Here is a 26,829-nt window from a genome sequence, read left to right as displayed (position 1 = left end):
GTTTAGATCAGAATAAAAAACTTTATATGGCTGTTAAATTTGCTTACAAAAAGTATTTTCATGTTAACAGGTGTGGCAGTAAACAAGGGGAGGAAGATTACAGGCCACTGTTTGAGAACTTTATTCAAGATCTTCTTTCAACAGTCAATAAACCAGAATGGCCAGCTGCAGAGTTGCTACTTAGTTTACTAGGAAGGCTATTGGTAAGGGATTCTTGTTTTTACCTATATTAATTCATTTCTTATTACAATGAAGACTTGTTTATTTCTGCTAAATAAACACTACTACTGTAGGAATGCTTTGTGATTGTTGACACACATGCAGCATGTAAGGATTTCCTTGCATGTAACATTACTATGCAATACATAAATAATAGAATTTTGTTTAGAGGATCAGTCATATAGAACTTTTTAAAAATAGTGTGTATAGTTTCTCTTGGAAGTCTAGTTTCAGTATTTGATTATATTTTCAACATTAAAAAGTGTCATTTCATAGTATCTTATAAGTGCATATATTTATTTGTAATAAAGTCAGCCTAACAGCTGTAATTGTATGTATTAAGTATCTCCTCTGGACTATTCCCTTGGCACAGAAGCAGAAAACAACTCAGTATTTGGTTTTTTACAACTACAGCAAATGCTTATGACATTTTACAGAATGGGAATGTTTGTTAGTGTGTTTTTTGAGTGTTTCTCTTCAGTATTGTAATGTAATTAATACAGTAATTTGAGCTGCTTCTTGAAAAAGTATTGTATGGTCTTGTTCTTGGTAAAATGTAGCTTTATATTTGTGTGAATAATGAGGAGCTAGCATTATGGTGCTTAAAATCTCTGATGTTGGAGATACGCTGTGCTAGTTGTCCAGTTTGTGTAATGAAAATATGCATTTAAAAAAACTCTGACAGACATATTTGTGGAGCAAGAGAGACCCAATAAAAAAGAAATATTTATATAAAGTAAGTAATGTATGTGTGATGTAATAGTAAATTATATAATTTTATGCAATATGGAAGTTAGGTGGAAATTTTAATACGGTAAAGCAATCTTTTGTGAGAAGAATCTCTGTGGCATAAATAAATATCCATTTTTAAATGTCTATTCTGCTTTTCTTAGGTTCACCAGTTCAGTAACAAATCCACAGAAATGGCATTAAGAGTTGCATCTCTTGACTATCTTGGAACTGTAGCAGCAAGACTGAGGAAAGATGCAGTCACTAGCAAAATGGATCAAGGATCTTTAGCCAGGATCCTCAAACAGGTGTGTGAGACATTCATGACAGCTGGATGGAGATCTATCCATTCAAATCTTTGACATTTGTAAATATACTTGAAAAATTGACATTATGGAGAATCAGTCTTAATTCACTGTTTAGGTTTCTGAATCAAATATACACAATTTATAAGTATCACATTTTTTAACTCATGTCTTGACTGTACCATTTCTGTAGTGTTCCTGTAAGTTAATTAATTATTGTGGTTAGTTTTCTTGTGACAATACTGAGGAAATAATGGAGCAACAGTTGGATTCTATCTTAAGGGGCCTTAAAAATACCTATGAACCTGCATTTGGTATTGCAAAGAAGAACCTGAGCTTCTGGCACTCAAATACATACTTTAGAGAGTTAATCTATTAGTCTTGCAGGGCTAGTTTTTACGTGGTATAATTTGAGGTTTTGGGGGTGTTTTGGTGTTTTTTCCTGAACTTGCAAATGTGTCTGTAGTGGGTTGATGCTGGCCCTCACCCAAGCTGCTGTGACTCCTCTCTGCAGCTGCACAGAGGAGAGAAAATGTAAGGAGGGGTCCGTGGGTTGGGATAAGGACCAGGACAGATCACTCACCAAATGCCAGCAGAGCCAAAACGGGCTCAACTTAGACATGTGAAGTGAATTTATTATTAGCAAAATCAGATCAGAATAATGTAAAACAAACCCTTAGAAACACCTTTCCACCCTATTCCCTCCTTCCATCTACCTTCTTCCCCAGCAGTGCAAGGAGACAGGTAATGGGGGTTTATCAATATAAACCAGTTCATCACCTGGGGCTTCTCTTGCTGCACTGTAAGGTCCCTCCTGTGGGATTCAGTTCTCCATGAACTTCTCCAACGTGAGTCCATCTCATGGACAGCAGCTTCCTGCAAATTACTGCAGTGTGAGTCCATCCTATGGGCCACAGCACCCCTCAGACATTGGGTCACTCTTCTGTGGGGTGCAGTCCTTCAGGGACAGGCTGCTCCAGCCTGGGGCAGGGCCCTCTTCCCACAAGTCTCCCTCAGGCTCCTCTCAGGCACCCACCTGCTCTGCTGTGGCTCCTCCAGGGGCTGCAGGTGGAATCTCAGTTCCAGTGCCTGGAGCAGTTCCGCCCCCTCCTCCTTCACTGACCCTTGTGTCTGCAGGTAGACAGTACCATCCATAATTGTGGAAAGTGTGTTCTCTACAGTGCCATCAATCAGAGTAGACTGTTGTGTTACTTATAAATTTGTAAGAGAAGAACAATGTGTACAATAAGCTGACCTTCACTTTCCTGGTCAAATGGCAAGAAAATAAGAAAATCCATTTGCTGTTGTCATCAGAAACTTAAATTATAAGCTAATTATTCAGAAATTAACTCACAACTCTACAGATTATACTTCCCTGCTAAATTGAATACTTCTGTTGGATATTTTCTTCTGTGTTATGATATAATTTCCACAATATTAGTCAATGATTGCTAAATGCATATAGTGCTCCCTGCTGCGGTTTGGATCCATGATTCATAGAATAAGTTTTAGAGGAAAATCTATTCTCTTTGACATTTTCAAACAGTTTTTTTTTTTTTAGAAATAGATAGTCCAGTTTATTTGAACACTTGTGCATACTTTTCATGATTTTATCTCTCGATACGCAGATGTTTTGGACTTGTTAATGTTACTTTTCTCTGCTTGCTGATGTTTGCAAGCTATGTTACATGCTGCATACATGTCAAGATTCTCAGTTGATGCTGTTAGTACAGAACTGAAGATGATTTTAAGTTAGAAGTTTCATAGCTGACAAAGAAAATTTTTTTTCTGACTGGAGAATTTAAAACGAAAAATTATTCTCCTACTTTCATTTTGATTATTGATATTATTTTTTTAAAGGATTCATGGTTTCTTTTTGTTTTTTTCAATAGTAGTTAGGCAGTTAAGCATCAAGCACCCCTTATACTAAGCCAGTTATCCACAGAATTTCAGGTTTGTCAAAGGCCAGAATTTCTACTCACAATTTGCACATCAGGGTGTTTTTTATATATATATATGTATGTATATATAAACCTAATCAGTATTATATGTCTTGTAGGCATGCTTTCAACTCTTGAACTCATTGATTTTGGAGTAAAAGAATAATAGTTTTTTCTGCTGTAACATCAGCAACTGCTAGCATCAGTATCTTTCAGTGTAATATTGAGGAAATAAAGGTGTTTTCTGGTTTTTGCCCTCTTTTATTTTTCTGTGATGGAGGGTCCTCGTGCGAGATCACAGAAAGAAAACTAACCAAATCAGTCAGTCTGTTTTAAAACCAGTCTCATTCTGATCTTAATGTTTTTCTACTTTATAACTAATTGGTTAAAAAATTAGTAATGCTGTACAATTATGCAAACAACTGACTTCAATGTATTTTATATGTGGACATATAGATTTTCAGATGGTAATTATGACTGTACAATATTCTTGTTTATAACTATCTTTCTACTTCCAACAGGTTTCAGGAGGAGATGATGAAATTCAACAGCTGCAAAAGGCTTTACTAGATTATCTGGATGAGAACACAGAAATTGATGCATCATTAGTGGTAAATTTCAGCTTTCTTTCATCAGGAATGTATTAAATAATTTCAGTAACATGTACTGAAGAAAATTATTTTTTATTATATATATTAGTGCTTCAGTTAAATTGTCACCCTAACATATACTGTTGATTGTGTTTTCCAAAATAATGTTGATGCATTAGATTCCCTAAATTTCATTATAAATCTGTTAATTTTCTTTTTCTGTATCTGTTGGTTTTGTTTTCTGTTCGTCCTGCTATATTTCTCCAGTTTTCTCGGAAGTTTTATGTAGCTCAGTGGTTCCGTGATACAACTATGGAGACAGAAAAAGCAATTAAATCTCAGAAGGATGAGGATTCATCTGAAGGAACTCATCATGCAAAAGATGTTGAGACCACAGGACAAATCATGCATAGAGCAGAAAGTCGCAAAAAGTTTCTTCGCAGCATCATTAAAACTGCTCCATCTCAGTTCAGCACATTAAAGTATGCTTCTGTACCGCTTTCTTCTTTATTAGCCATGCATTTGATGCTTTAAATAATTTTTTTGTGAACATATCCTGATTAACACATGGAATTTGTTTCAGGATGAATTCTGATACTGTGGACTATGAAGATGCATGTTTGATTGTTCGCTACTTGGCCTCTATGAGGCCGTTTGCCCAGAGCTTCGATATTTATTTGACACAGGTAAACTGTGACTGGAAGTCTTAGAGTCTTAGTATAGTGAGACACAGTTGGATTCTGATTCCAAACACTTTCACAGCTCTATGTTACTATCTGTCCATTGTTAAGCAGAGGTATTTACAGGTCATGATAACACCGTGTGCTTTCATATTCTGTACTGATGGCAAAAGTGATTAGGTTTTGTTTCCTTGCAAGTGTTTTGTAAGTTACAATGTGCACACATGATTTTATTTATTCATATATGGTTATGGCAAAATCACTGTATGCACACAGTAAGAGGATCATTGCAAAGTGTTGAAATAATTTTCACAGCTTCTGTAAGATGCTTATTCCTTTGGTAAGATTAACTCATGAAATGGAGCTTAATTTGATTTGAAAGTAAAAGCCAGATTGCCAGTTGTTGCTGTCACTTTGGAACCTGCTGTTTGACCAGTGTAGTTTCTTGCTTTTTCTTGGAGAAGGGCACTAACACTGGCACACTGACATGTTTGAAATTCAGTACTAGTTTAAGTTGCACTACTTAAATTGATTTCCATGCAGAGCCATTCTTAGAGTGCCTTTGTCCAACTTTGCTCTTATAAGAACCATGGCGAAAGCCACACCTGAATGACAAAAGTAGAATTTAAATTTAAGAGCCTTATAACCAATTTTAGAGAAGTAGAAAATCATGGTAAACACCCATGTTCAGTTTTCAGTGCCATGAAACATCACTTACATGCACCTTTTTATTCTCTGAGAAGATAAATTCAGCTTTTAGTTACTACTATTTTAGTAGTATTATTTGTATGTTATTGTGCTGCATTTTTTCTCTTAATTATTATTTGGTACCTTCCCAAAACAACTGAATCCTTGTTTTTGTTCTCTTCTAGATTCTGCGTGTACTTGGTGAAAATGCAATTGCTGTTCGAACAAAAGCCATGAAGTGTTTGTCTGAGGTTGTTGCTGTAGACCCCAGCATTCTAGCCAGGGTAAAAATGAAAATACCTACCATGCACATATCACCCTTAAAATATATCTTTATTTCTTAATCTGAATTTTTGTTTCATCTGTTCTTTTTAGCTGGATATGCAACGAGGAGTTCATGGGCGGCTAATGGATAACTCCACTAGTGTACGAGAAGCAGCTGTGGAGCTGCTTGGCCGATTTGTGCTCTGTCGTCCTCAGCTTGCTGAGCAGTATTATGACATGCTGATTGAAAGAATACTGGTACGGTGATTTGTGGTATTTATGGTAAAATAAGTGGCATTGGAAAATTTGCTTTTAACTGAGCCTGTTTAATAAATTGGAATTGTTTGAATGGTGATGCTTTTAAGGACAGCCTTGTAAAATGTGCCACATGCTTCTAGGGAGCCTTTATTACGTTGAAAGGTGAACTTCTACAGAAAGTCATACAGCATCAGGACCAGGGCTACATTCCTTTTGATTCCATTATTAGTGCTCAAATTAACTGTGTCATGGCTTAAGCCCAAGTAGAAGTTTAGCACACATCATGCAGCTCCTCACTCAGCCCCCACATCTCTTACCCCCACCCTGGTGGAATGAACCAGGGGATTGAACTAAAATTTACATGTTGAGATAAGACTATTTAATAATTGAAAACAAAGTAAAATACAATAAAAATATAAATAATGATAATAAAAAGGAAACAAACCATTGATGCACAAAACAGTTGCTCCCTGTCTGCTGACTGATGCCAGAGCCCCGTTCCCAAACATAAATTGGCTGTGCTTTCTAATAACTCCCCCTAGTTTATATAGCAGGCATGACATTCTGTGATGTGGAGCATCCATTTGGCCAGTTCGGGTCACCTGTCCTGGTATGCTCCCTCCCAGCTTCTTCTGCCAACCTCCTCATTGGCGGAACATGAGACAAGGAGGGAAAAAAATGTCCTTGATTTAGCCAAACCAAAACATCAGTGTGTTATCAACACTATTGTCATTCTGAATTTAAAACACAGCACTGTAACAGATACTGAGAAGAAATTAATTCTACCCTAGCTTTAACCAGGACAAAGTGAAATAAGGAATTTTGCTGCATTTTTGAGGTCTGAAATATGGATCATTGAGGTCAGCTTTTCTATGCTATTTTTAGTTTTTAGTGTTTTGAAAGGTTTATGAGATTTTTACAAAAAAGTGGGTTTTTTGTCTAGATGTTCAATGTTAATTTAACTGTCGGATAATATTAGCTTCTAGTATCTGTGTCAGGATTTTAGTCAACTACTACACATTTGCTATAGTTACATGATAAAATAAGTTTGTGAAGGCTTTTGGAGAGAAGTAGGTCATGTGCATACAATACTACAGAAAGCAGTTGAACCTGATGTTCAGATTCAACAGATTCTGAGCAAGGTGAAATGAAGTGAAGCTCCTCATCTATCTCCTTAGATGAAGCCTAGTAAAATGGAAATGACTGCCTGCATGTATCTTATCCATAATCTTTATCCAAAGGCTTAAAGTACTACTATCCGAATCTACAGGGAATCTTGTGTGTTCCAATAAAGTAGCTAAAGCATCACCATAACTGGCTTGTAAGTTCTTGAGTGAATAAGTGGATTGCAACATCATGAGCTCTTAGATGGGAGGGTATAGATGGAGAAAGTGTTTCAGCATTCTGGGAGCTCAACCAGAGCCTTTAAAACAAATTATGCTGAGTTTTTGTATAAATGAATTCCAGAAGATTTTAGTTGCCTTTTCTAAATAAATTTTCCAAGTCAAATTGGGTGATCTTCAAATATTAATTCATATATAGAACATAAATTAATGTTTCTGATTTGTTTTCAAGAGTGTAATTATTTTCTCTTCACAGGATACTGGTATCAGTGTCAGAAAAAGAGTCATAAAAATACTTAGGGATATCTGCATTGAGCAACCAACTTTTCCCAAAATTACAGAAATGTGTGTGAAAATGATTCGGAGAGTCAATGATGAAGAAGGCATTAAGGTAGAATGAAACATATCCTTCAGAATTTTAATTATTGTTACTTCAGGATTTCCCTATTTTGACAAAATTAAAAAAGTATTTCATTTCTCCTTTGTAATATTTATGAGTTATGAATTTTTAAGAGCTGATATTTTAGCTTTCTGTAATTCTCTCTGACTTAATTCTCTTTCCTTTCTATCCTCTGTTTTCTGTATCTTCTTGCTGACAATCAAAATATTTTAAATATTTTCCTGAGATTTTTTTTCTTCTTGCAAGTATTTTCTCTGGTACTTCTCTTTTCTAACAAGTGAAATTGGCATATAAAACTTTGATTTCTGCAAATCAATAGTTTTTAAGTAAAAATTAACTACTTGACATTAATATATGCCATGTGTAATTATTAAAGTTATAAAGTATTAATCTGTGCTAATGTTCAGTGAGGCAGTTGTGCCCCCTGAAATGTTGCTTATGTGCTCATTATCTACCCTTTGTGCAGTGTGTATTTGCAGAAGGGCACAAATCTAATATAATGTGTTAAATCATAAAGCCGACAATTATTATTTTGCTTAATTTGACAAAATAATTTAAAAATTGTTGAGTAATTAGGGACACAGCTGTTGTAATTTTGTATCACACTTTCAGTAAAATTTAAAAATTTTAAAGCTGCAGCAGATATTTTTACCTCTTGAGGTATGTTAATGTAAAGTTGCTTTCTGAGAAGACTTGATCAACAACCAGATGAGCAGCTAGAGCCAAGGTGCTGCTGGAAAGGGAGGATGACCATGTTCTCTCCCCTCCTGACTCTTACCTTTCTAACAATAAGAAAAAAGGAGGCATAAACTTCAATGTGTTTTTAACAGTTCCATGAAAGAGAAGTAATTTCGGAATAATTTTTATTTGCTTGCATTCTATTCTATATTGTCCTCCATTCAAAAACATTGGAAGGTAACCTACTTCCTATATTTGAGTGTAGAGACTTGGCTTCTCTCTCTTTCCCACCTTGCCACAGCTGTTTTGTAAACTAAAGGAACCTACTGCTGCTGCTGCAGTTCTGCTGAAGGGATGGTTTGTTCAGCTTCTCAGCTATGTTTTTCTGAGGAATACCAATTAATGCAGGAAGGTGGTAACTTTATTTTCTGTAGCATCAGTTCCCATTGTTTCATTTTGCTGAAGTTTGGCATGAGGTCAGTGTAAGTCCTGTAACAGTAGATCTGGGTCTGTCTCAGATAACATTTCCTACTACAGTCTCATTTTCATAATTCCTTATGAAAAGGCACAGATCATCAGCACATCTGTTCTATGGATGTATTAGAAATAATACTAATGTAGGTTTATTTATTTCTGTTAATATTTTATTTTCCTTCAGAAATTAGTAAATGAGACATTCCAGAAGCTCTGGTTTACTCCAACTCCACACCATGACAAAGAAGCAATGACAAGGAAAATACTAAACATCACTGATGTGGTATGTTAAACAAATTTGAATTGTGTGCAAAATTCAGTTTTGATTTTAGTATCTTAGAAACATTCTCTGTATTCTTTTGAACACAATAATATGTCAGATGGTTTCCCTTTTTATATTTCTTGGCATGAAATGTACATCAAAAATATCCATGTGGTTGAGCAGGCTGTAGGAAATCTTAAATGCTCACTAATCTGCTGGCAATAATAACTGTGACCACACTACATTTAAATTCTATTAAGTACTTGTTCAGTTAAAACACAACCTATTTCTATTGTATGTAACATTCTACAGGAATTGCTGGCAGCGTATAGTTAAGCCTGCTTAAGAACTTGTCTCTTAAAAGAAAATTTTCCTCAAACAATTGATAACCTTTATTTAGCAAAGTTAATGAGCTGTTTTAATAAATACAGGGTCATGTTTTTACTCAGAGCAAACTGGTGTCTGCATAATTGTATCTTACTATTTAGGAGTAATAAATTAAATAGCATATCTCCCAAATAGCAAAGTCTATTTAAGATAAAAATGTTCTAATTTGTAGTGAAAATACATTGTATAAAACCATTGTGCTGAAGAAGTGTTTTAATATAAATTATTCAAAGGACTAAATTTCAAATTTAAAAACTGACTTAATTACTTAAAATTATAGGTTTAAACCTCATTTTACTTTACAGATTTTTAAAAAGTTATAGTCTAGTTTGCATTTTTCCTGTCTGAAAAGTCAGTCAATTTGACTTCTGTTTAATTCTCAGTTCTCTTGCAAGTTCAAATTTGAACCACCTGTGTGCTGTTCCTGATATATGATACCAGTGAAGGCTTGTTCTGTTTATATAAAATGTGTGTGTGTGTGTATACATGTACATATATATACACACACACCTATATAAATGTGTGTGCGTGTGTGTACTTTTCTCTGGTCTCTGGTGCCCAGTGACAGGACACAAGGGAATGACCTGAAGTTGTGTCAGGGGAGGTTTAGGTTGGGTAAAGGCAAAAGGTTTTTCACCCAGAGGGTGGTTGGGCCCTAGAACAGGCTCCCCAAGGAAGTGGTCACAGCACCAGCCTGACAGAGTTCAAGAAGATTTGGACAATGCTCTGTGACTCTTGGGATGTCCTGTGCAGGGCCCAGGGTGGGACTTGATGAACCCTGTGGATCCCTTCCAACTCAAGAGTTCTTGTGGTTCTATGATATACATGCGTGTCCACTTTCAAAGTGTCTGAATTGTATTTATGCATAAATTTGTGCAAAATTTTCTACAAAATGGAAGCTTATCTTGCGCTAGGGACAGCAATCTCCAGTAAAGCATGTAGGCTTTGTGTTGTATGAAATACAAATTCTAGAGTCGCTAAAATGGTGGGAGCTATTTTTCAAATACAGAAGACTGTTTCTGCTCTCCATTATTCTTAATGCATATAGAAATATATGCATATATGCTGGTCTTTTGAGATGATATTTATATTGAAATAATTTTTCCTCAGATGCCTTGTTTATTAATCAGTTTATTCTCAAAAATACTTATAGGTTGCAGCTTGTAGAGATACAGGGTATGATTGGTTCGAACAGCTTCTTCAAAATGTAAGTAATGAATTTTTAATGTATAGTACAATCATTGTTAGAATGTTAGTGCTCCTTTTGCTTCTAAAACACATACAATGGGAACTCCAAGAGCAGTCCTACAATAGACAAATTCCATTCCTGCTCTTTAACAGCTGACCTTTTTTTCTATCCTTCTTGGTGCAGTTTTCTTTGGCATTATTTTCTGTCCTTGCAAGTGATCTATTAAAAATGCTTCTTGATTTTGGAAGGAGTATCATTTGTTTGTTTAATTTCATTGGTTCTTCAGAAACAACTCACATAACACAAAGTCCACAGTCAAGATACTTAATTCTGAAATAAGGTATCTAGTGATGTCAGGTTTTCTTTAAACAGTAGATAAGTGTATTTTCACATCCAATGTATTTTCTACACAATTTATGGAAGCATTGAATCTTCAGAGTATAAGTTAATTCTGCATTATATTCTATTTATATCTAATACCAATATTTCTAAGAATTGATCTTGGTTTGTTTATATCTCTTAACCTGTGTTATCATTCTCTACATCTTGCATGCACTGGTTAATTTTCAAGCAAGAAAATCCTTTGATTCTTCTCTTGCCGGGAGTGTAATGAAAATAGGTTATCAAGTAAATCAAAGCCTTTTCAATAAGAGCCTCTTCTCTAAAGAAGAGGCTGTAATATGGTCTCAGTCCTTCTTAGATATTAGAAGAATCTTAATGGACACAATCTTAGTACCCAAACTCATATGTAAAAAGTTTAAATAAAGTGTTGATATACAGCTATGTTAGATCCTCATTTGGTATTTTACCTTAGTGTCAAAAACATTTGTTTTGAATTTGCACTTTATTTCTCTAAGTATTTTAAAAATCTTCTAACTCCTGCTAGTTTCTGCATTATTTCATTAAGTATAAAACAGCTTCCATCCTGATGCAAAAAAATAAGGAGAACTATTATGGATTTTTATTACAAATTTTATTTATATTTAAATATACTTACTTTACTTATATTGCTTTTTTACTTCCTGTCATTTTTTCTTCACCATGGAAGTTTTATGGAGAATTAAATACTTTTGTAGTCTAAAATCCTTGTGTATCTGTAGTAATTGTTATTATAAAACCAGAATATACTCTATGCAAATGAATGCAGCTTTACCATGAAACCATTTTCTGTTTCATCTGCTATAGCTGTTGAAGTCAGAAGAGGATGCCTCATATAAACCTGTGAAGAAAGCCTGTACTCAACTTGTTGACAATTTGGTCGAGCACATTCTTAAATATGAAGAATCTTTATCAGGTAATATTATTTAAAATTCAGCTAAAATCCTTTGAATTTTTTTAATAATTCTATAACAGTTGTTGAAATCTCTTTATTGCAAAAAGTTACTGTTCTGGAATTCCTGTTAAAAGCTGATTGTAATAAATCATGGTTCTTAAGTGATAAAATTTAAAGTACTGTGTAATAATAAAACTTCCCTAATCTTCACTAGCTAACCACAATCATAGAACTATTAAAGTAGCTGGTTCAAACTTTCAGATCACTAAAACCAAAGCTATCATGGCAAATTGTATTTGCATTAGTAGTTCTATATTTGTAATAGGAATCATTGGCTGGGCTAATCTAACATTTATAGTAAGGAGTATAAAAGCTGGTGATGTCTTTGATGCATTTTCCTTCTTTTTCAAGTCTTTTGTAGTCACATATAAATGTTAACACAGTATGTTCCCATTTCTAATAAGAACGTTCTGTTTGGATCTTTAAATAGATGCAGAAAGAGATACTCAAACAGTGTTTCGACCATATGTTTTTCATTGCTTAAACAGTACTTGGTCTTACTGTCCTTTTTGTGTTTTCTAATCTTTTGCAGATTCTGACAATAAAGGTGTGAATTCCGGTCGCTTGGTTGCTTGCATAACCACTTTGTTCTTGTTCAGCAAAATAAGGCCCCAACTAATGGTCAAACATGCCATGACCATGCAGCCATACCTGACCACTAAATGTAGTGTAAGTAGAGACATACAGTCTTTTCCCTAGATAATTGAGCAAGAAAATGAACGTCTGTCTTGTATACTTGATGAAATTTAAGATAGGAAAAGGAAATTTAAAATTGTGGAATTTTTTCATGAGTGTCATAGCTTTGGAAGTTACTAGATCCTTTTGAAGATCACTGTAGCTTTTAAGATGTTCTCCCTCACATTCTATGTCCGTATTTTGCAGCCAAATGAAACTGAAACGCACCCATTGCTCAAGGATGATGAGCATGAGTGGATGGCAGCAGTGCCTTTCAATAGGGCAGGCTTAAGGGGTAATTGTTACCAACTTAGATTGTAGATACAGCCTGGCATTTTGCAGGCATTTTCCATGTTCTCTAGGCACATTTACAACAGGCTCTTAGAGCTGCTTCTGAACAAACAGTATAGGAAAGACTTCTCTAAATATTTACTTGTTGTGGCTCATTTAGTGGATTGCAAATGGTTTGTTTTGTATTTACACATGGTTGAGATGAATCATAAAATTACCACTGACAGCTTGAACATGTCAAATAGTACTGGCATTCAGGATTTATACTATCCTGATTAGCAACCTGGATTTGTCAAAATTCAATTTCTAGCAGCATGTCTCTTTAGCAGATGTTTTCCATAGATTCCATATAGTTATGATAATACAAACCAGTAGTAATTTTATTTGTGATTTCTACATTTGCGCACATTATTACCTTTTGTTTAAGGTGCATTAAGTCATAGCACAACTTCATTTTGTTGCTGATACCTTGTTTTCAGGTGTTGAGTTTTCTCTAGTGTGCATATCTCAGGAAGAGTTCCTAGATTTCTTGTAAGACTCCAGAAAATTTTCAGACCCAAAGGTTTTCAGGTGTGACACAGCCTTGATAAGAGGGTAATTCTGCTCATCCAGACTTCTTTTCCTCAGAATGCCTGCAGTAAACAGAACTAGATTTAATAACAATATGTAATTTAATAGCAGATGTAAAGTATCTAAATATTCTTTTAGATGTTTATGAAACATCTTAATTAAGTTAAAAACTTTAAAAACTTAATTAATTAGTTTTTAAAACTTAAAAACTTAAAACTTAATTAATTAGTTTTTAACTGTCAGTGCATATTAGTAGTACTTAGTTTGTCCATGGCCAGAAGTATTAAATACTGTAAATGCTGTTCTTGCAGACCCAGAATGATTTCATGGTGATCTGCAATGTTGCAAAAATCTTGGAGCTTGTAGTGCCACTAATGGAGCACCCAAGTGAGACCTTTCTTGCCACTATTGAGGAGGACCTCATGAAACTCATCATCAAATATGGCATGACAGTAAGTTTTTAATTGCTACTGTTCTACTGATTCCATTTCACATGACTTTGGTTTAAAGACAGTATTGTCTTCATTATGAAGATAACCTTTAAGTCATGAAAATCAGCGTACTGGGTTTACCAGGGTTTCCACGTGGTTTTGCTGTATTTTAATCTGTTTGAGTAGGTTTTCAGAGTAGTCTAGGGAGGGACATTACATTATATCTGTTAGATTGTTAATTTTAGTTCAGCATATTTTTTTCGTGCATAACTTCACAATAATCTCCATTTAAACTTTATTTTTTTTTAAGATAACTTATTTGTTCTTTCTTGTTCCTAGGTTGTTCAGCACTGTGTGAGCTGCCTTGGGGCTGTTGTGAACAAGGTCACCCAGAACTATAAATTTGTGTGGGCCTGTTTTAATAGATACTATGGTAAGCAAAATCATAACAAGTAATTGTCACTTTTCAGTTTTGAGTACAAGTCTTATCTGAGGAATACACCACAATTAAACTCTGTGATAAAAACTTTTATTTTACTGCAGGTGCACTTTCTAAATTAAAAAATCAACACCAAGAAGACCCCAACAGTACAATACTTACTGCCAATAAACCAGCACTCCTTAGATCACTTTTCACTGTTGGAGCACTGTGCCGGCATTTTGATTTTGATCAGGAAGATTTTAAGGGCAACAGTAAGGTAAAATAACTTTCATTTATTCTCCATATCTTAGATATAATGACTGTTCCACTTAATTTTGAAAGCGCATTATTCCTAATCCCCCAAAGGTATATATTTTTCCATAATGCATATGGTATAGCTTTCTGGTTTTTAAATACATGATTTTGCAAGGACTGTGCAGTAAAGTTGTATTTCTCCTTTCCTTTTTTATATATATGCTTTCTATAAGAGATTAAAAACAGCTGTTTCATCTTCAAATAGCTATTAATTTTGTTTTAATTTGCCCAGGTTAACATTAAGGATAAAGTCCTTGAACTGCTGATGTATTTTACAAAGCATTCAGATGAAGAAGTACAGACAAAAGCCATTATTGGTCTTGGTAAGAAATACTAATTTTTTTTTTTTTCTGCTCTAGTAGAAATTCATGTATATCAGTAGGAAATCATATATTTGTGTAAGTCACAGTAGAGTTTGCTTAAAATCAAAATTTATGGCATATTTTGTTTGAGAAATGGTTGTAGCAAAGCTGTCAAAGGGTTGCTAGTTCCAGAAATGTGCAGCAGCCTGGTGCTTGTGACAGTGCATGCCTTTTGATGTGTCACCAAGCTGTAGAGGACAGATGATTTCCCAGGTAATGAAGACACGATTTTTTTACTCCACATGCAAGTATGTTGTAACTCCAAACCTTGTTTTTCAGTCCACAAGGTAAAAAATTATGGAAACACTTGGAACATTTTAGGGGTAGGAGCAGGCATTCTGAAGGAGTCAAGAGAACAGCTGTTTATAGTAGCTGGATGGCCTTTGTGAGATTAGTGTGGCATTTCAGTGACTTGCAGTAGAAAATAAACTGCCACTCACTTAGGGACAGAAATCATACATCCAAGGAAATCTTGTTTGGGCAGATAGGTCTTGGTGTCTGGAAGAGCTCAATTCATGGTTATTGCTTGGTTTAAAATAAATTGTCTCCAAGGCCCGAGAGCCTCCATTGTATGATTTAACTGTGGACAAGAATTTGCCTCTTTATGTTGCTTTTTAGGTGACTTTTCAGATATCCTACTCTAATACAGGCTAGGGGGGGTTCTGAGGATAAGGATCAAGACTGAATAATCATTTTATATTCTGTGAGAAACAATTTCAAGACAGTTGAGCAGAATTAATGGTGTTGGAGTTGCCTCTGTTGCATTAGCAGTACTGTGATTCTGTGGACTACTTCTGTGCAGTTTTTCTTGGCATTATGTCAAGGTAGATGATACTTGCCTGTAGTCCAGTCCAGTTTAATTGCACTCTACAGAATATCATGTGGGGTAGAGTCTGTATTCCTGACCACAGACATGATTACTCTGTTCATGGATGTGGAGTATGTCACATGTGCCAAAAATGTCTCTAAATTATAGACTAAACTGTGATCTGTTTTGTCAGTAGTCATTCTTCAGATTTTTTTTCTGCCTGTAAAAATATCTATCTTTATATTAATTAAACCTCACTGGTTTTAGTGATATATTGATTTCGTCCAAGTACTGATTCTGGAGATAGCTGGATGTAGGGAGATATGGTAGACAGTGCAAATTTCCACCTCAGGCTGGTCACTGAGCAAAGTTGTTGAACTCATTCAATGTTTGTGAGCAGCAGTACAGTGAAAAGCACTAGCAAGCTAACTCAGCATTTATTTATGGTGAAAAGGGTCATGTGAAGAATGTACTTTCCTATCAGCCTTTCACTTTAGTAGGGACACTCAGCAGTTTCAGCCTTTGCCTCAGGATGTGCCACTGCTGTTGAGGGATTACGCCTAATCCTAATGTTAATTATTATGGTTATGCTTCTCTTCCAGATGCGTACTTGAAAAACAAGTTGAGGATATAAACTTGTTAGTAAATTTAGGTAAACTTTTAAGTACCTAATAGTTAATGTTTTACTCAACCAAGTTTAGTTCTTACTCTAAAGATTCTTAACAGAGTGAAAACAAAGGTATGAATAGAAATGGTGTGACAGCATCTCTGAGATGTGAATTCAGTCCTTACAAAAACATACAGCAGGTGCCTTTCTTCATCTCCTATGACAGCCTCTTATGCCAAGTAAGATTTCTTCTCCAGTTAGTTGGGGATGGAAAAGTACGATTTTCCCTGAGAGTACTGGTGGTTTAGATTTCTTAAAGTGAATGAAGAAAAAGTTTTATGAGCTGTTACAGATACATCCATGTGCTTTTCATTTTTAAAATTAACCATAAGAAATGGGTTGGACTTTGCACAGAGGTGGTCAAGTTACAAACATCAATATATACTTGTATAGACCACATAATCCAAAAACCACCCTAATTTATTTTTCTTCTCTTTTCCCTTTCTCTCACCTGCTTCTCTGCTTTTTGTTTTGGGACTGAAATGAGATCTGAAACACACTGGGGGCTTACCTTGGACTTAGCCTTTACCTAAGCTGCCTTTGTCTGTGTGTGGAGCCTGCTTCAAAAACTTGACTAAATTTTCCCTCTGTTACAGCTATCCTTATATATAGTTCTTGCATAATTTTATTTGCTTTCATTTCTTTCCCCCATTTTTCTTTTATGTTCCTATTTTTTCTATGTGCTCATTTAAAATCTGAATTTTTGTGGTCATAGAAAATGCATTTAATTTCTGCTTTTCCTAAACAGTCTTAAAAACTATTAATTACTTAAATGTAAATTAAATCAGGATGCTATGTTCCCATTACAGTTTTTGAAGTTACTCCATAAGAGTATCTTTGTCAGCAGCACTCCTAAATCTACAAACATTATCTAAAATGGTATATACTGCCAATAATTTAGAAAAGTTTTTATTAAATACAGACTTAAGAACAGCCAGTTCATTAGCAAGGGTAAGACTACAGCTAAGAACTGTTCTGTAGTGTGTGTCTTGCAAAACACATAGCCTTGGGAACACTTCAGATGATCTTCAGGTGAAGACTACAAGAAGTATATGCATAATGACAGCAAGAGGTACAAATTTTACTGTGTTCCCTGGTGACTATTTTTTCTATTGTGATGTTAAATACCTATAGTATTTATCAATTTTTATCAACTGGTATTTTATCAACTTTCTGTGCAGCTGCCCTGCCTGGGTCACTCAATTTTATCCAACAGAGTCATGTTAATAGAACTGTCATGGCAATCACAGCTCCTTGTTAGCAGCAGGTGATGTCCACGTGGAAGTGTGATACTGTTTGGACTAGAAAAAGCTGCTGGGAGGAGATACATTTCATACCTTTCTTCTGAAGAACCTAAAAAGCAGAAATGCAATTTCTATATTATAATAATGAGAAACAATTTCCTCTTTTCTCCACCCTTAGGATTTGCATTTATACAGCACCCAAGTTTAATGTTTGAACAAGAAGTGAAGACTCTGTACAACAATATTCTTTCAGATAAGAACTGTTCAGTAAACTTAAAAATCCAGGTGTTAAAAAACCTCCAGACCTACTTGCAGGAGGAAGATACACGTATGCAGCAGGCAGACAGAGACTGTAAGTGCTGAGTTCTTCTGTGCTCATGAGCCTTGCAAAACCCGACTTTGTTGCATACAGTTACTATATACCTGTGCTGAATCACTTAAAATTGTAAACAGATACTGTTTGCAATTTAAAAAAAAATAGTACTGTACCCAAAGTATTTTAGAATTATTTGAAAAGAGGTATATGCATATTATTTACTTCCAAGATATACAAATACAGACTCTGGAAGCAATCCAGAATTCATAATTGCTGTAATGATGGAAATAATATTTTTTATCAAAAAACCCTCTAAGTTTAATTTGTAGATAAAAAAATAATAAGTACAACATTTTAAAAAAATACTTTATTAAGGAATTAAGACTTGAATTAAAATTTTGTCTCCCTATTTTTTCATATATCTTTGTACATTAGACTGTTCTGTGTTTCATGAGATCATAAGCCTATTCTAAAAGACAGCAGAAGTATGTATTTATTGTGAAAGATAAGCATATATCAAGTGATGGCAAAATAAGTAGTTATACTATGATGAGTATGCTATTGCTTTTATCCTTTTTACAGGGAAAAAAGTAGCAAAACAGGAAGACCTGAAAGAAATGGGTGATATTTCCTCAGGGATGAGTAGTTCCATCATGCAGCTATATCTCAAACAGGTCCTTGAGGCTTTCTTTCATAACCAGTCCAGTGTACGCCACTTTGCTCTAAATGTCATTGCACTGACATTAAACCAAGGTCTCATCCATCCTGTTCAGGTATGATAGGCTTTTGTGGGACTTTCTTCTATTCATGTTTTTAGAGGTTTTCGAACTTGCTACGTAAATTTCCAGGTCTTCTCTTATACTTACGTTACAGCAGTTTCTTACTGTAGCCAGAAGCCTTTACAAAAGGCATATTTTGAAATCTGCTTTATGTTGTTTGCCCACAAGATTCCAAATGCTTCGTTATCTGTTTTTTGGATTAAGATGTAAAAGCCCAGGCAGTACCTAAAGAGCATGTAGATATGTACATTGGAGCATAACTCTGTTACGAATTTGAGGTATATGCCAAAATGTTTTCTTTGTTTAGCTCTTTATCTTGTGTCAGCTTGCTTCCATCTGAATCTCTATATTCTCCAAGCACTATGGAATTACACAGTCAGTGTCAGAGTTTCAACCATCATCTCCATAACTCTTTGCTTACATAATGTTTTGTAATTAATTTTTGATGCTGCAACCATTGCACATGTTCAGTCATAAGTGGTTTTTTTGGGGGAGGGGGGTTTAAATGCAATTTTCTGTATTTCAAATTCACTTTAGAGTTGAGAAAAAGGGAAATACTACCTGAAACCTCACAACTTCATTAGTATGCTGGTGTCTCGTAGTATTTTGCTCTATTTACTTGAAGAAAGGGTAGTAAGTTGCATAGACCTTTCTATTTAATTTCTGCAGTAGAAAGAAAAAAAACTGAGAAAAAGGAGGTAAAATGCCTCTGAATAACCATTTCATTTGTTTTTCAAGTGTGTGCCATACTTAATTGCTATGGGCACAGATCCAGAGCCCTCTATGCGAAATAAAGCTGACCAACAGTTGGTGGAAATAGACAAAAAATATGCTGGGTTCATTCACGTAAGTAATTCTAATTTAACGTTTTACAAAATACTGTTATGTTCTCTAGTGGTTTAACACTTGAATGTGCTTCAGCTCCAGAAAAAGAGTACACAGTAAAAAAATAAACAATAACACTAAGCAGTTGTAAAGATGACTCCCCTGAAAAATAAAAAGGATAATACAATTTGAAGTGTCTCTTCTAGTCCACAATGTCCTTTAATTTATGATTCAGAGTAATAATTTCCACACTAAATAGTGTTTAAAAGCCTTTATTTGATAAGAGGTAAGGACAAGTGTTTCATAATATTTAGCATTGATTTTCCTCTATCAGTGGACTAAAAAAGAAAACACCATGTAACACTCAATAGAAGTCCTTAGAATATATATATTAGAGTGTGCAAGTCACCAAGGCTTTGTAAATTGTAATCTAAGCAGAGGAAGCATAAGAAGCTGTTTATGTCTGATGAATCTTGTTGAAAAGAAAAACTAGAGTCTATGTGAGGATGTGAAGTTGTGGCATAGTGCCAGTTCTGCTTAAGATCTAAAATGAAGCTGCAGCATTCTCCATATTTTCGAAGATCCCAGTCTAGGTTCTCTGTGTATATTCTCATGTCCTTCTTTGTACTCCAGTGCCTTTGGAGCATTGTACTGTTGATGGCATCCAAACAGATAACTCATCCATTAAGTGAAGGCTAGCAGTTGAAATTTGCTGTGTTAGGCAGCTAGGATTTAAGACAGTGTATAGACACATTGACAACTTTGCTGCACAGCAGCAGAGGTACTATGAGGACAGTTGGCTATGCAGCTTAACTAGAAAATGAGTTTGTTCTGAAACTAGAGCAGGACCATTGAAGTGAGTAAAATCAACTGGAAATTATTGGATATATCAAAAAAACCCCAAAAAATGCATACTAATTTTCTGTTGTTAGTCCTATTGTACTCATATAGATTCAGTTTTTTCTTTCACTACAGGGGATACCAAGCATATACATGTGGTAGAATATTCTGTTCATGTATGAAAACATTTCAATGTTCTTGAAAATTGTTTAACTTGAAATACCTGGCTATAGTGGGTAAACAGATTAGCTGTATGTTCCTAGCAGACTTTAGAGTCCAAGCAGTTCACAAGACATTCTGATCTCTGCCACAGGTTCTGTTTGATAGCTCAAATCTGTTTACCATCTCAAAAGGTAGTATTGCCTCAGTGCACATTTTTGATTTAAATTTCAGATGAGCATCCCTTTAAAAGGATTCAGTTGTACTGTTTTGGAAGCAATGTTTTCAATAAAAAGAGATATATTTCCATTTCAGATGAAAGCAGTGGCTGGTATGAAGATGTCTTACCAAGTACAGCAGGCAATTAATACCTGCCCAAAAGATCCTGTGAGAGGTTTTAGACACGATGAATCATCCAGTGCACTGTGTTCACACCTCTACTCCATGATTCGAGGGAACCGTCAACACAGACGAGCCTTTCTAATTTCTTTACTCAACCTGTTTGACGATACTGCAGTAAGCACCACATTTCCTTCACTTAAAAACAAGTTAAAATGCAGCATTAAAAGCTTAAGTTCTCCTTTTATGATATGTTGTATCACTCTGTACCTTTTTATACTCAGTTTGGACTAATTAGAAATAATGTATCTGTAGGTATGACTAAATTTTGTATAGAAGTTGTTTAGAGTGGTTTTGGGGGGCTATATAGAATAAAAATTGTGGTCTTTTTTTTTTTTTTTTTGCCCTAGATTCTTAGGGACACAGCAGAAGTGTATGAATCCAGGATATTTCTACATGTATTCATGTGTAATTTTTTCTTTAACTTCCAGAAAACAGAGGTGAATATGCTTTTGTACATAGCAGACAATCTAGCCTGTTTTCCTTACCAAACACAGGAAGAGCCACTCTTTATAATGCATCATATAGACATTACACTATCAGTTTCTGGTAGCAACCTACTACAGTCATTTAAAGAGGTATGTGCATTTATATCTTAGTGTATTTATGGTGGTGGAAACATAAGCTTCTCTATAATGTGGTCAATTTTTCAGTGAATGCAGTACCATTATTATTGTGTGAACCAGTTGCATTACTTGGCATGTAAACAATAGTCAAAAAACAAGCAACACTGTCTGTTCTGACCATTATGTGGTAGACACTAGTCAAAAACTCTTCTTACATTGCTGCTTATATTATTAAAAAATAATGATGAATTTTGAGATCAAATTTGTATAATTTCCCAATATGGCTGAATAACAGCCATATTAATTAATTGTATGCATCTGAAAGCACATGAACCTGGTATCATCGTGGAATGCTAGTTTGTTGTGGTTGTTTGTAAAATTTTAACAATAAAATCCAGTTGGCAGTTATTTTGTTGTCAAGTAGCTGATGGCAGTTGCATTTGTGTTGCCTGAGAGATTTAAAATACATTGTTTATTGCAAGAGAGGAGTGGGCAGTATTTCTTAAGGCAGCGGTAAGAACCCGAATCATGACAGAGTACCTGTCGTTATGGCAACACACAATCCTGTAAGTGAGAGGCCTCTGCTGCTTAAACACTTCAGTGTCTTCCTTTCCTGAAGAACTGTTGCAGTCAAAGGTGCAAATTTTCAGGAAGCAGTTTCTATGATGTCCAATTTGACTAATGAACACAAGTCAGAGTTGATGCCTGAAGGTTCACTGCCTGAAACGTACTGTGCTTTAAACTCTCACCCTACCAAAGTTGATTTTTAATCTGCTAGAAAGAGACAATACATTCTTCAGGTTGAGAACCAGTGTGTAGCACCCAGCTCCAAAAGGATGAGATCCTGCTTTTATGTCTGTGTCCTGAAAAATCGTACTATATGCAGTAATAATGCATATGTGAAATCAGATCTGTAGATCTAGAAGTAATCATAGAACTAATCATAAAATGGCTAGGATTGGAAGGGTCCTTAAAGATCACCTTGTTCCAACCCTCTGTTTTGGGCAGGGACACTTCCATTAGACCAGATTGCTCAGAGCCCCACCCAGCCTGGCCTTGAACACTGCCAGGCATACGGCAGCTGATTATTATTAATCATTATCAGTTCATTATTAATATGATCACTTTGGTCAGCACTGTAATTAGTGTCATAGAATTTTAAGAGACAAGGATTTAAAACCACTTTGGACACCAAAGTACTTATGGAAATCTCCATGAGACACAGAAAGTGTCTTTCAGAAAGAAAAACAGAATTTTCTTCCCGGTTAATTGCATTTGGCCTTCTACTGTATTTTGCTGTCACTGTTAATGAACTTCAGCAGTCTTTTAATGACAACATAGCAGGGGAGTGCTTGTTGCTTCAGTTCCTTCTGTATGTAACTTGCAAGAAAATCTGGGTGTTGGATAAATTTTTCAGTATATTTTTGCCATAAATAATTTTAAGAGTATCAAGTTATAAATTAATAATATTCTTCAACAAATTCTCCTAAATTTAAGATAGTAATGATTTTGGACAGATTATTTTAGGAACATACATGATATTACTTGTCCTAATTTTGGAATGTGTGTTAACTTCTCTTCATGCAGTCTATGGTGAAAGACAAAAAAAAGGATAGAAAGCCTTCATCGGGGGAGGAGTCCGAAAGTGACAGTAACAGTGGCAGCGGGAGTGAAAGTGAGGCGGAAGCTTCTAAGCCTCGGAGGTTACGGAAACGAGTGGACTCTGATTCAGATTCTGATGAAGAAAATGATATAAATGCAGTGATGAAGTGTTTACCTGAAAATTCAGCTCCTTTAATTGAATTTGCTAATGTGTCCCAAGGCATATTATTACTTCTGATGCTGAAACAGCATCTAAAGAACCTCTGTGGATTCTCTGATAGGTAAGGCTGTTTAGATAATAGGGCACTTGTTATGCAGTGACATTTTTCCATTTGTTTAAGTTGATTGTAACTACCTGTTTAAGCAATACATTTGTGTAACAGAGAAAAAATAAATTATTATGTTGAACTTCAGCTTAAAAAACGCAATTATTTGATTTCTTACCAGGCTATCTATTGTATATGGAATGATCCAAAGAGAAATACTTATATTGGAGGTTTTAAAAGCTTTTTGTTCAAATTACTCTGGACTTTTCTTTAAAGGTCTTCTCTTTTATTTTCCTCAAACAGTAAAATTCAGAAATACTCTCCATCTGAATCTGCAAAAGTTTATGATAAAGCTATAAACAGGAAGACAGGAGTGCATTTCCATCCAAAACAAACTTTGGATTTTCTGCGGAGTGATATGGCTAATTCCAAGATCACAGAAGAAGTGAAGAGGAGTATAGTAAAACAGTACTTAGATGTAAGTAGAGTTGCTTTGCAGAAAGTCTGAAATCTTTTAATACAGTATAAACTTGAAAGTACATTTCAAAATGTTAAGTTCCTGGTTACCTTATGTGATGTGTGGATCTTCCTTTCAGGATGTTTAAGAGGACTGTACTTCAAAGATTTCTAAGTTTAAACTCAATGATAATTAATTTCAGCTTAAGGGTATTCATCTTTATGGAGTATTTTCCAATTTCTGATATCAATGGTGTATACCTCTCCCATATTACTTGTTCACTTTATTCCTGACTCTTTCCATCATGGGAACAGAGACTGTGGTTTGTTAACTGTCCCTCACCCTGCACCAATAACAGATAGAGAAAACTTGCCATTTGGAAAACTCAGGAAGAAAGCTTTTGTATATCTACCATAAAAAAAAAAAAAACCCAAAAACAAAAACGGAAAGTTAAGTTTGTAGAATACAATATAAGCTGTTCAAGTTTGTTGTTTGTTTTACCCTGTTTCTTTACTTTGCTACTTATTTCTAATATAATGTAATGTGATATAAATGTCCATGTTTAAAGTTACAAAGTGAACTGATCTTTTTTCTTTTAATAGTTCAAGCTCCTTATGGAACATTTGGATCCTGATGAAGAGGAAGAAGATGGAGAGGTGTCAGCTAGCACAAATGCTCGGAACAAAGCAATTACCTCGCTGCTTGGAGGAGGCAGCCCTAAAAACAATGCAGCTGAGACAGAGGACGATGAAAGTGATGGGGAGGATAGAGGAGGAGGCACTTCAGGGGTGAGGCGGAGGAGGAGTCAACGTATTTCGCAGCGTATTACGTAAAATGATTTTTATGTGCTTATAAATGTCAGTTTATTATATTAAATGTACACCAAGTAATGTAATCCACATGAAAAAAAAAAGCATTTTGTAGATAGAGATTCTCTACTTAACCGTTTATACAACTTTTGTAGAAAGTTTAACAGAAAAGACAATAAAAAAAAAAACCAAACTAGAAAATGAGATTTATCCCGTATAAAAAGTTATTAATTTTCCTTTGGAATGTACTGTGTGTTATCCTTTTTATTGTTGCCAAGTTTTTATGTAGCTTTATGATTCATGTGTATATATAATTTTATATATCAATAAGAGATAAAGACACGGGTACAAATTAAGAGTATGTGGTTTTACAAGGATATGTTAACCCCTTGGCGCTGGCGGTCGCGGTGCGTCTCATTGCCGGCAATGGAATGTGTGCCGGGGAATCCCAACTCCCGGCGTCAAGGGATTAAAAGCAATAAAAGCAATAATTTCACTAAAGTTCTTTTGTGTAACACTTGGTCTTTTTTCCCCCCAATGTTTTAGTCATTGAGAAGGTCAAAACGAAATTCAGACTCTACGGAGTTGGCAGCACAGATGAATGAAAGTGTTGATGTCATGGATGTCATCGCTATTTGCTGTCCAAAGTACAAAGACCGACCACAAATTGCAAGAGTAGTACAGAAAACCAGCAATGGCTTCAGTGTTCAGTGGATGGCAGGCTCCTACAGTGGCTCCTGGACTGAGGCTAAGCGCCGTGATGGCCGCAAACTGGTGCCTTGGGTAGACACTATTAAAGAGTCAGACATTATTTACAAAAAAATTGCTCTAACGAGTGCTAATAAGCTGACTAATAAAGTTGTGCAGACTTTACGATCGCTGTATGCCGCCAAGGATGGAACTTCCAGCTAATGAATTTGTACATGCAGCCAAATTTACAGGAATTGAAATAACAGAAAAAACTTGAAATATCAACTTTCTGGCAAAAAAAAAAAATCAGTTAAATGAAGAGTAAGAATGGAACCTGGGACGCGGGGAAAAAAGAAGGAAATGTTTGGTAAACATTTTTGTGGGAGCTTCCTTCGCTGTTGTGCAGCAGAAACTTCTCAGTTCATTTTTACTCCCACTGTATTATAGTTTAACAAAAAAATTGTTTATATCTTGAAAAAAAAACCTTTCTGTTTAAAAAAAATAAACAAGTGAATGTTGGAAATTAGTCTGTTAATGTTCTTAATAAAGTGTTCTTGGAGTTTAACCTAGCAGCGGATGGCTTTCTTTAGCTTAGCCCAGTTTCCAGGAAAGCATTGTTTTTCCAGGCTGTAAAGTGGCAGAATCTCCTGGATATATAATTTATTCTGTTGAAGAAAAAAAAAAAAAAAGAAAAAAAGCATGCAGTATCTATGACCTATCTGCAGGAGGAGTTTTTGTAAATGTAGATTTTGATGTATTAGGTCACCCTGAAATAATACAAGAAAAGGGATCCCCAGCAAATCTGGTGGAACGAATACTGCAATAAATTTTTTTACTTCTCTTTGTTACTTGTCTGTTTCCATTTGAATTTCTTATTGTAAAGATCTGTTTAAATCCATTTATATTATTTTGCAGTCTTTTATGTAAAATTTACTATATCAGTGGTTTTCAAAACAAGACATAAAGTATTGTTTATACAGTTTGTATAGGCTGACTTCTGAATAATTGGTATCTTTTTATTTTTATCCCTAGAAGGGTGTAAACACAAGTTAACTCCAGGGTTTTATTGTATCCTGCAATATTTAGTATTAACTATATGATTTAGCACTGTGCCAAACACATTTTCAAGAGTACATTTTGATATAAAAAGAAACTATAGTTTATTCCTTGTATGCTTCAATTTCTTTCTAATGCTGTCCAAGTGGTAATTTATGATAGTTCAGATTTGGGGAAGGCTGAATGACTCTTCTGCTTGGGCGAACTGGCCATGTATGCATTTCTCTGGGTTAATGTAGAGAGGCTTGTGTCAAGAGGAGCTAGCTACCAGTGTCAGAGGAGTGAATGGGTATGAGTCTGGGCAATTACACTACATTCCTTCACAGACGAATTTTTTAAGAAAATGTTTGTATATTAGACTAATTTTTTTACTAATTGAAAGATGTTTTCACATTTTATAAATTGAAAAAATGCTATTGAAATCTTCCGGAAGTATCTGCTTCAACTGCCTTGCCACAACATGTCATAAGCAGTTTGTCTTCCTAGAGAGCAAGAAAAGCAGCATGTTTACAAACAGTAAAAAAATCTAAAAACAGCTAAACT

General features: G+C 35.1%; 1 protein-coding gene across 11 annotated transcripts in view; it reads left to right on the top strand.

Annotated features, from left to right (window-relative positions):
* NIPBL (NIPBL cohesin loading factor) overlaps window positions 1-26,078 on the top strand; it is a 147,165-nt gene extending 121,087 nt beyond the window's left edge. For 9 of the 11 annotated variants that reach the window (XM_071425535.1, XM_071425528.1, XM_071425533.1 and 6 more), the window contains 25 exons: window positions 71-203; window positions 1,113-1,256; window positions 3,715-3,804; window positions 4,051-4,265; window positions 4,367-4,469; window positions 5,336-5,434; window positions 5,526-5,672; window positions 7,272-7,406; window positions 8,752-8,850; window positions 10,370-10,423; window positions 11,591-11,699; window positions 12,271-12,407; window positions 13,586-13,726; window positions 14,045-14,138; window positions 14,249-14,403; window positions 14,674-14,764; window positions 17,701-17,874; window positions 18,421-18,611; window positions 19,356-19,463; window positions 20,757-20,957; window positions 21,272-21,418; window positions 22,994-23,289; window positions 23,578-23,752; window positions 24,334-24,519; window positions 25,087-26,078. In XM_071425535.1, the coding sequence (XP_071281636.1) occupies window positions 71-203; window positions 1,113-1,256; window positions 3,715-3,804; window positions 4,051-4,265; window positions 4,367-4,469; window positions 5,336-5,434; window positions 5,526-5,672; window positions 7,272-7,406; window positions 8,752-8,850; window positions 10,370-10,423; window positions 11,591-11,699; window positions 12,271-12,407; window positions 13,586-13,726; window positions 14,045-14,138; window positions 14,249-14,403; window positions 14,674-14,764; window positions 17,701-17,874; window positions 18,421-18,611; window positions 19,356-19,463; window positions 20,757-20,957; window positions 21,272-21,418; window positions 22,994-23,289; window positions 23,578-23,752; window positions 24,334-24,519; window positions 25,087-25,452 (3,790 nt within the window). In that variant the 3' untranslated portion in view covers window positions 25,453-26,078. Of the gene's footprint in view, window positions 1-70; window positions 204-1,112; window positions 1,257-3,714; window positions 3,805-4,050; window positions 4,266-4,366; window positions 4,470-5,335; window positions 5,435-5,525; window positions 5,673-7,271; window positions 7,407-8,751; window positions 8,851-10,369; window positions 10,424-11,590; window positions 11,700-12,270; window positions 12,408-13,585; window positions 13,727-14,044; window positions 14,139-14,248; window positions 14,404-14,673; window positions 14,765-17,700; window positions 17,875-18,420; window positions 18,612-19,355; window positions 19,464-20,756; window positions 20,958-21,271; window positions 21,419-22,993; window positions 23,290-23,577; window positions 23,753-24,333; window positions 24,589-25,086 lie in introns of all 11 variants that reach the window. The other 2 variants (XM_071425526.1, XM_071425527.1) reach the window with 2 other exon arrangements.
* The last annotated feature ends 751 nt before the right edge of the window (window positions 26,079-26,829 follow it).

Source organism: Agelaius tricolor, unplaced genomic scaffold, assembly GCF_023055355.1.
Source record: "Agelaius tricolor isolate 1412-34295 unplaced genomic scaffold, bAgeTri1.0.p SCAF_4, whole genome shotgun sequence".
Taxonomy (NCBI): Eukaryota; Metazoa; Chordata; class Aves; order Passeriformes; family Icteridae; genus Agelaius; species Agelaius tricolor.
This window is presented reverse-complemented; position numbering and strand designations above follow the sequence as displayed.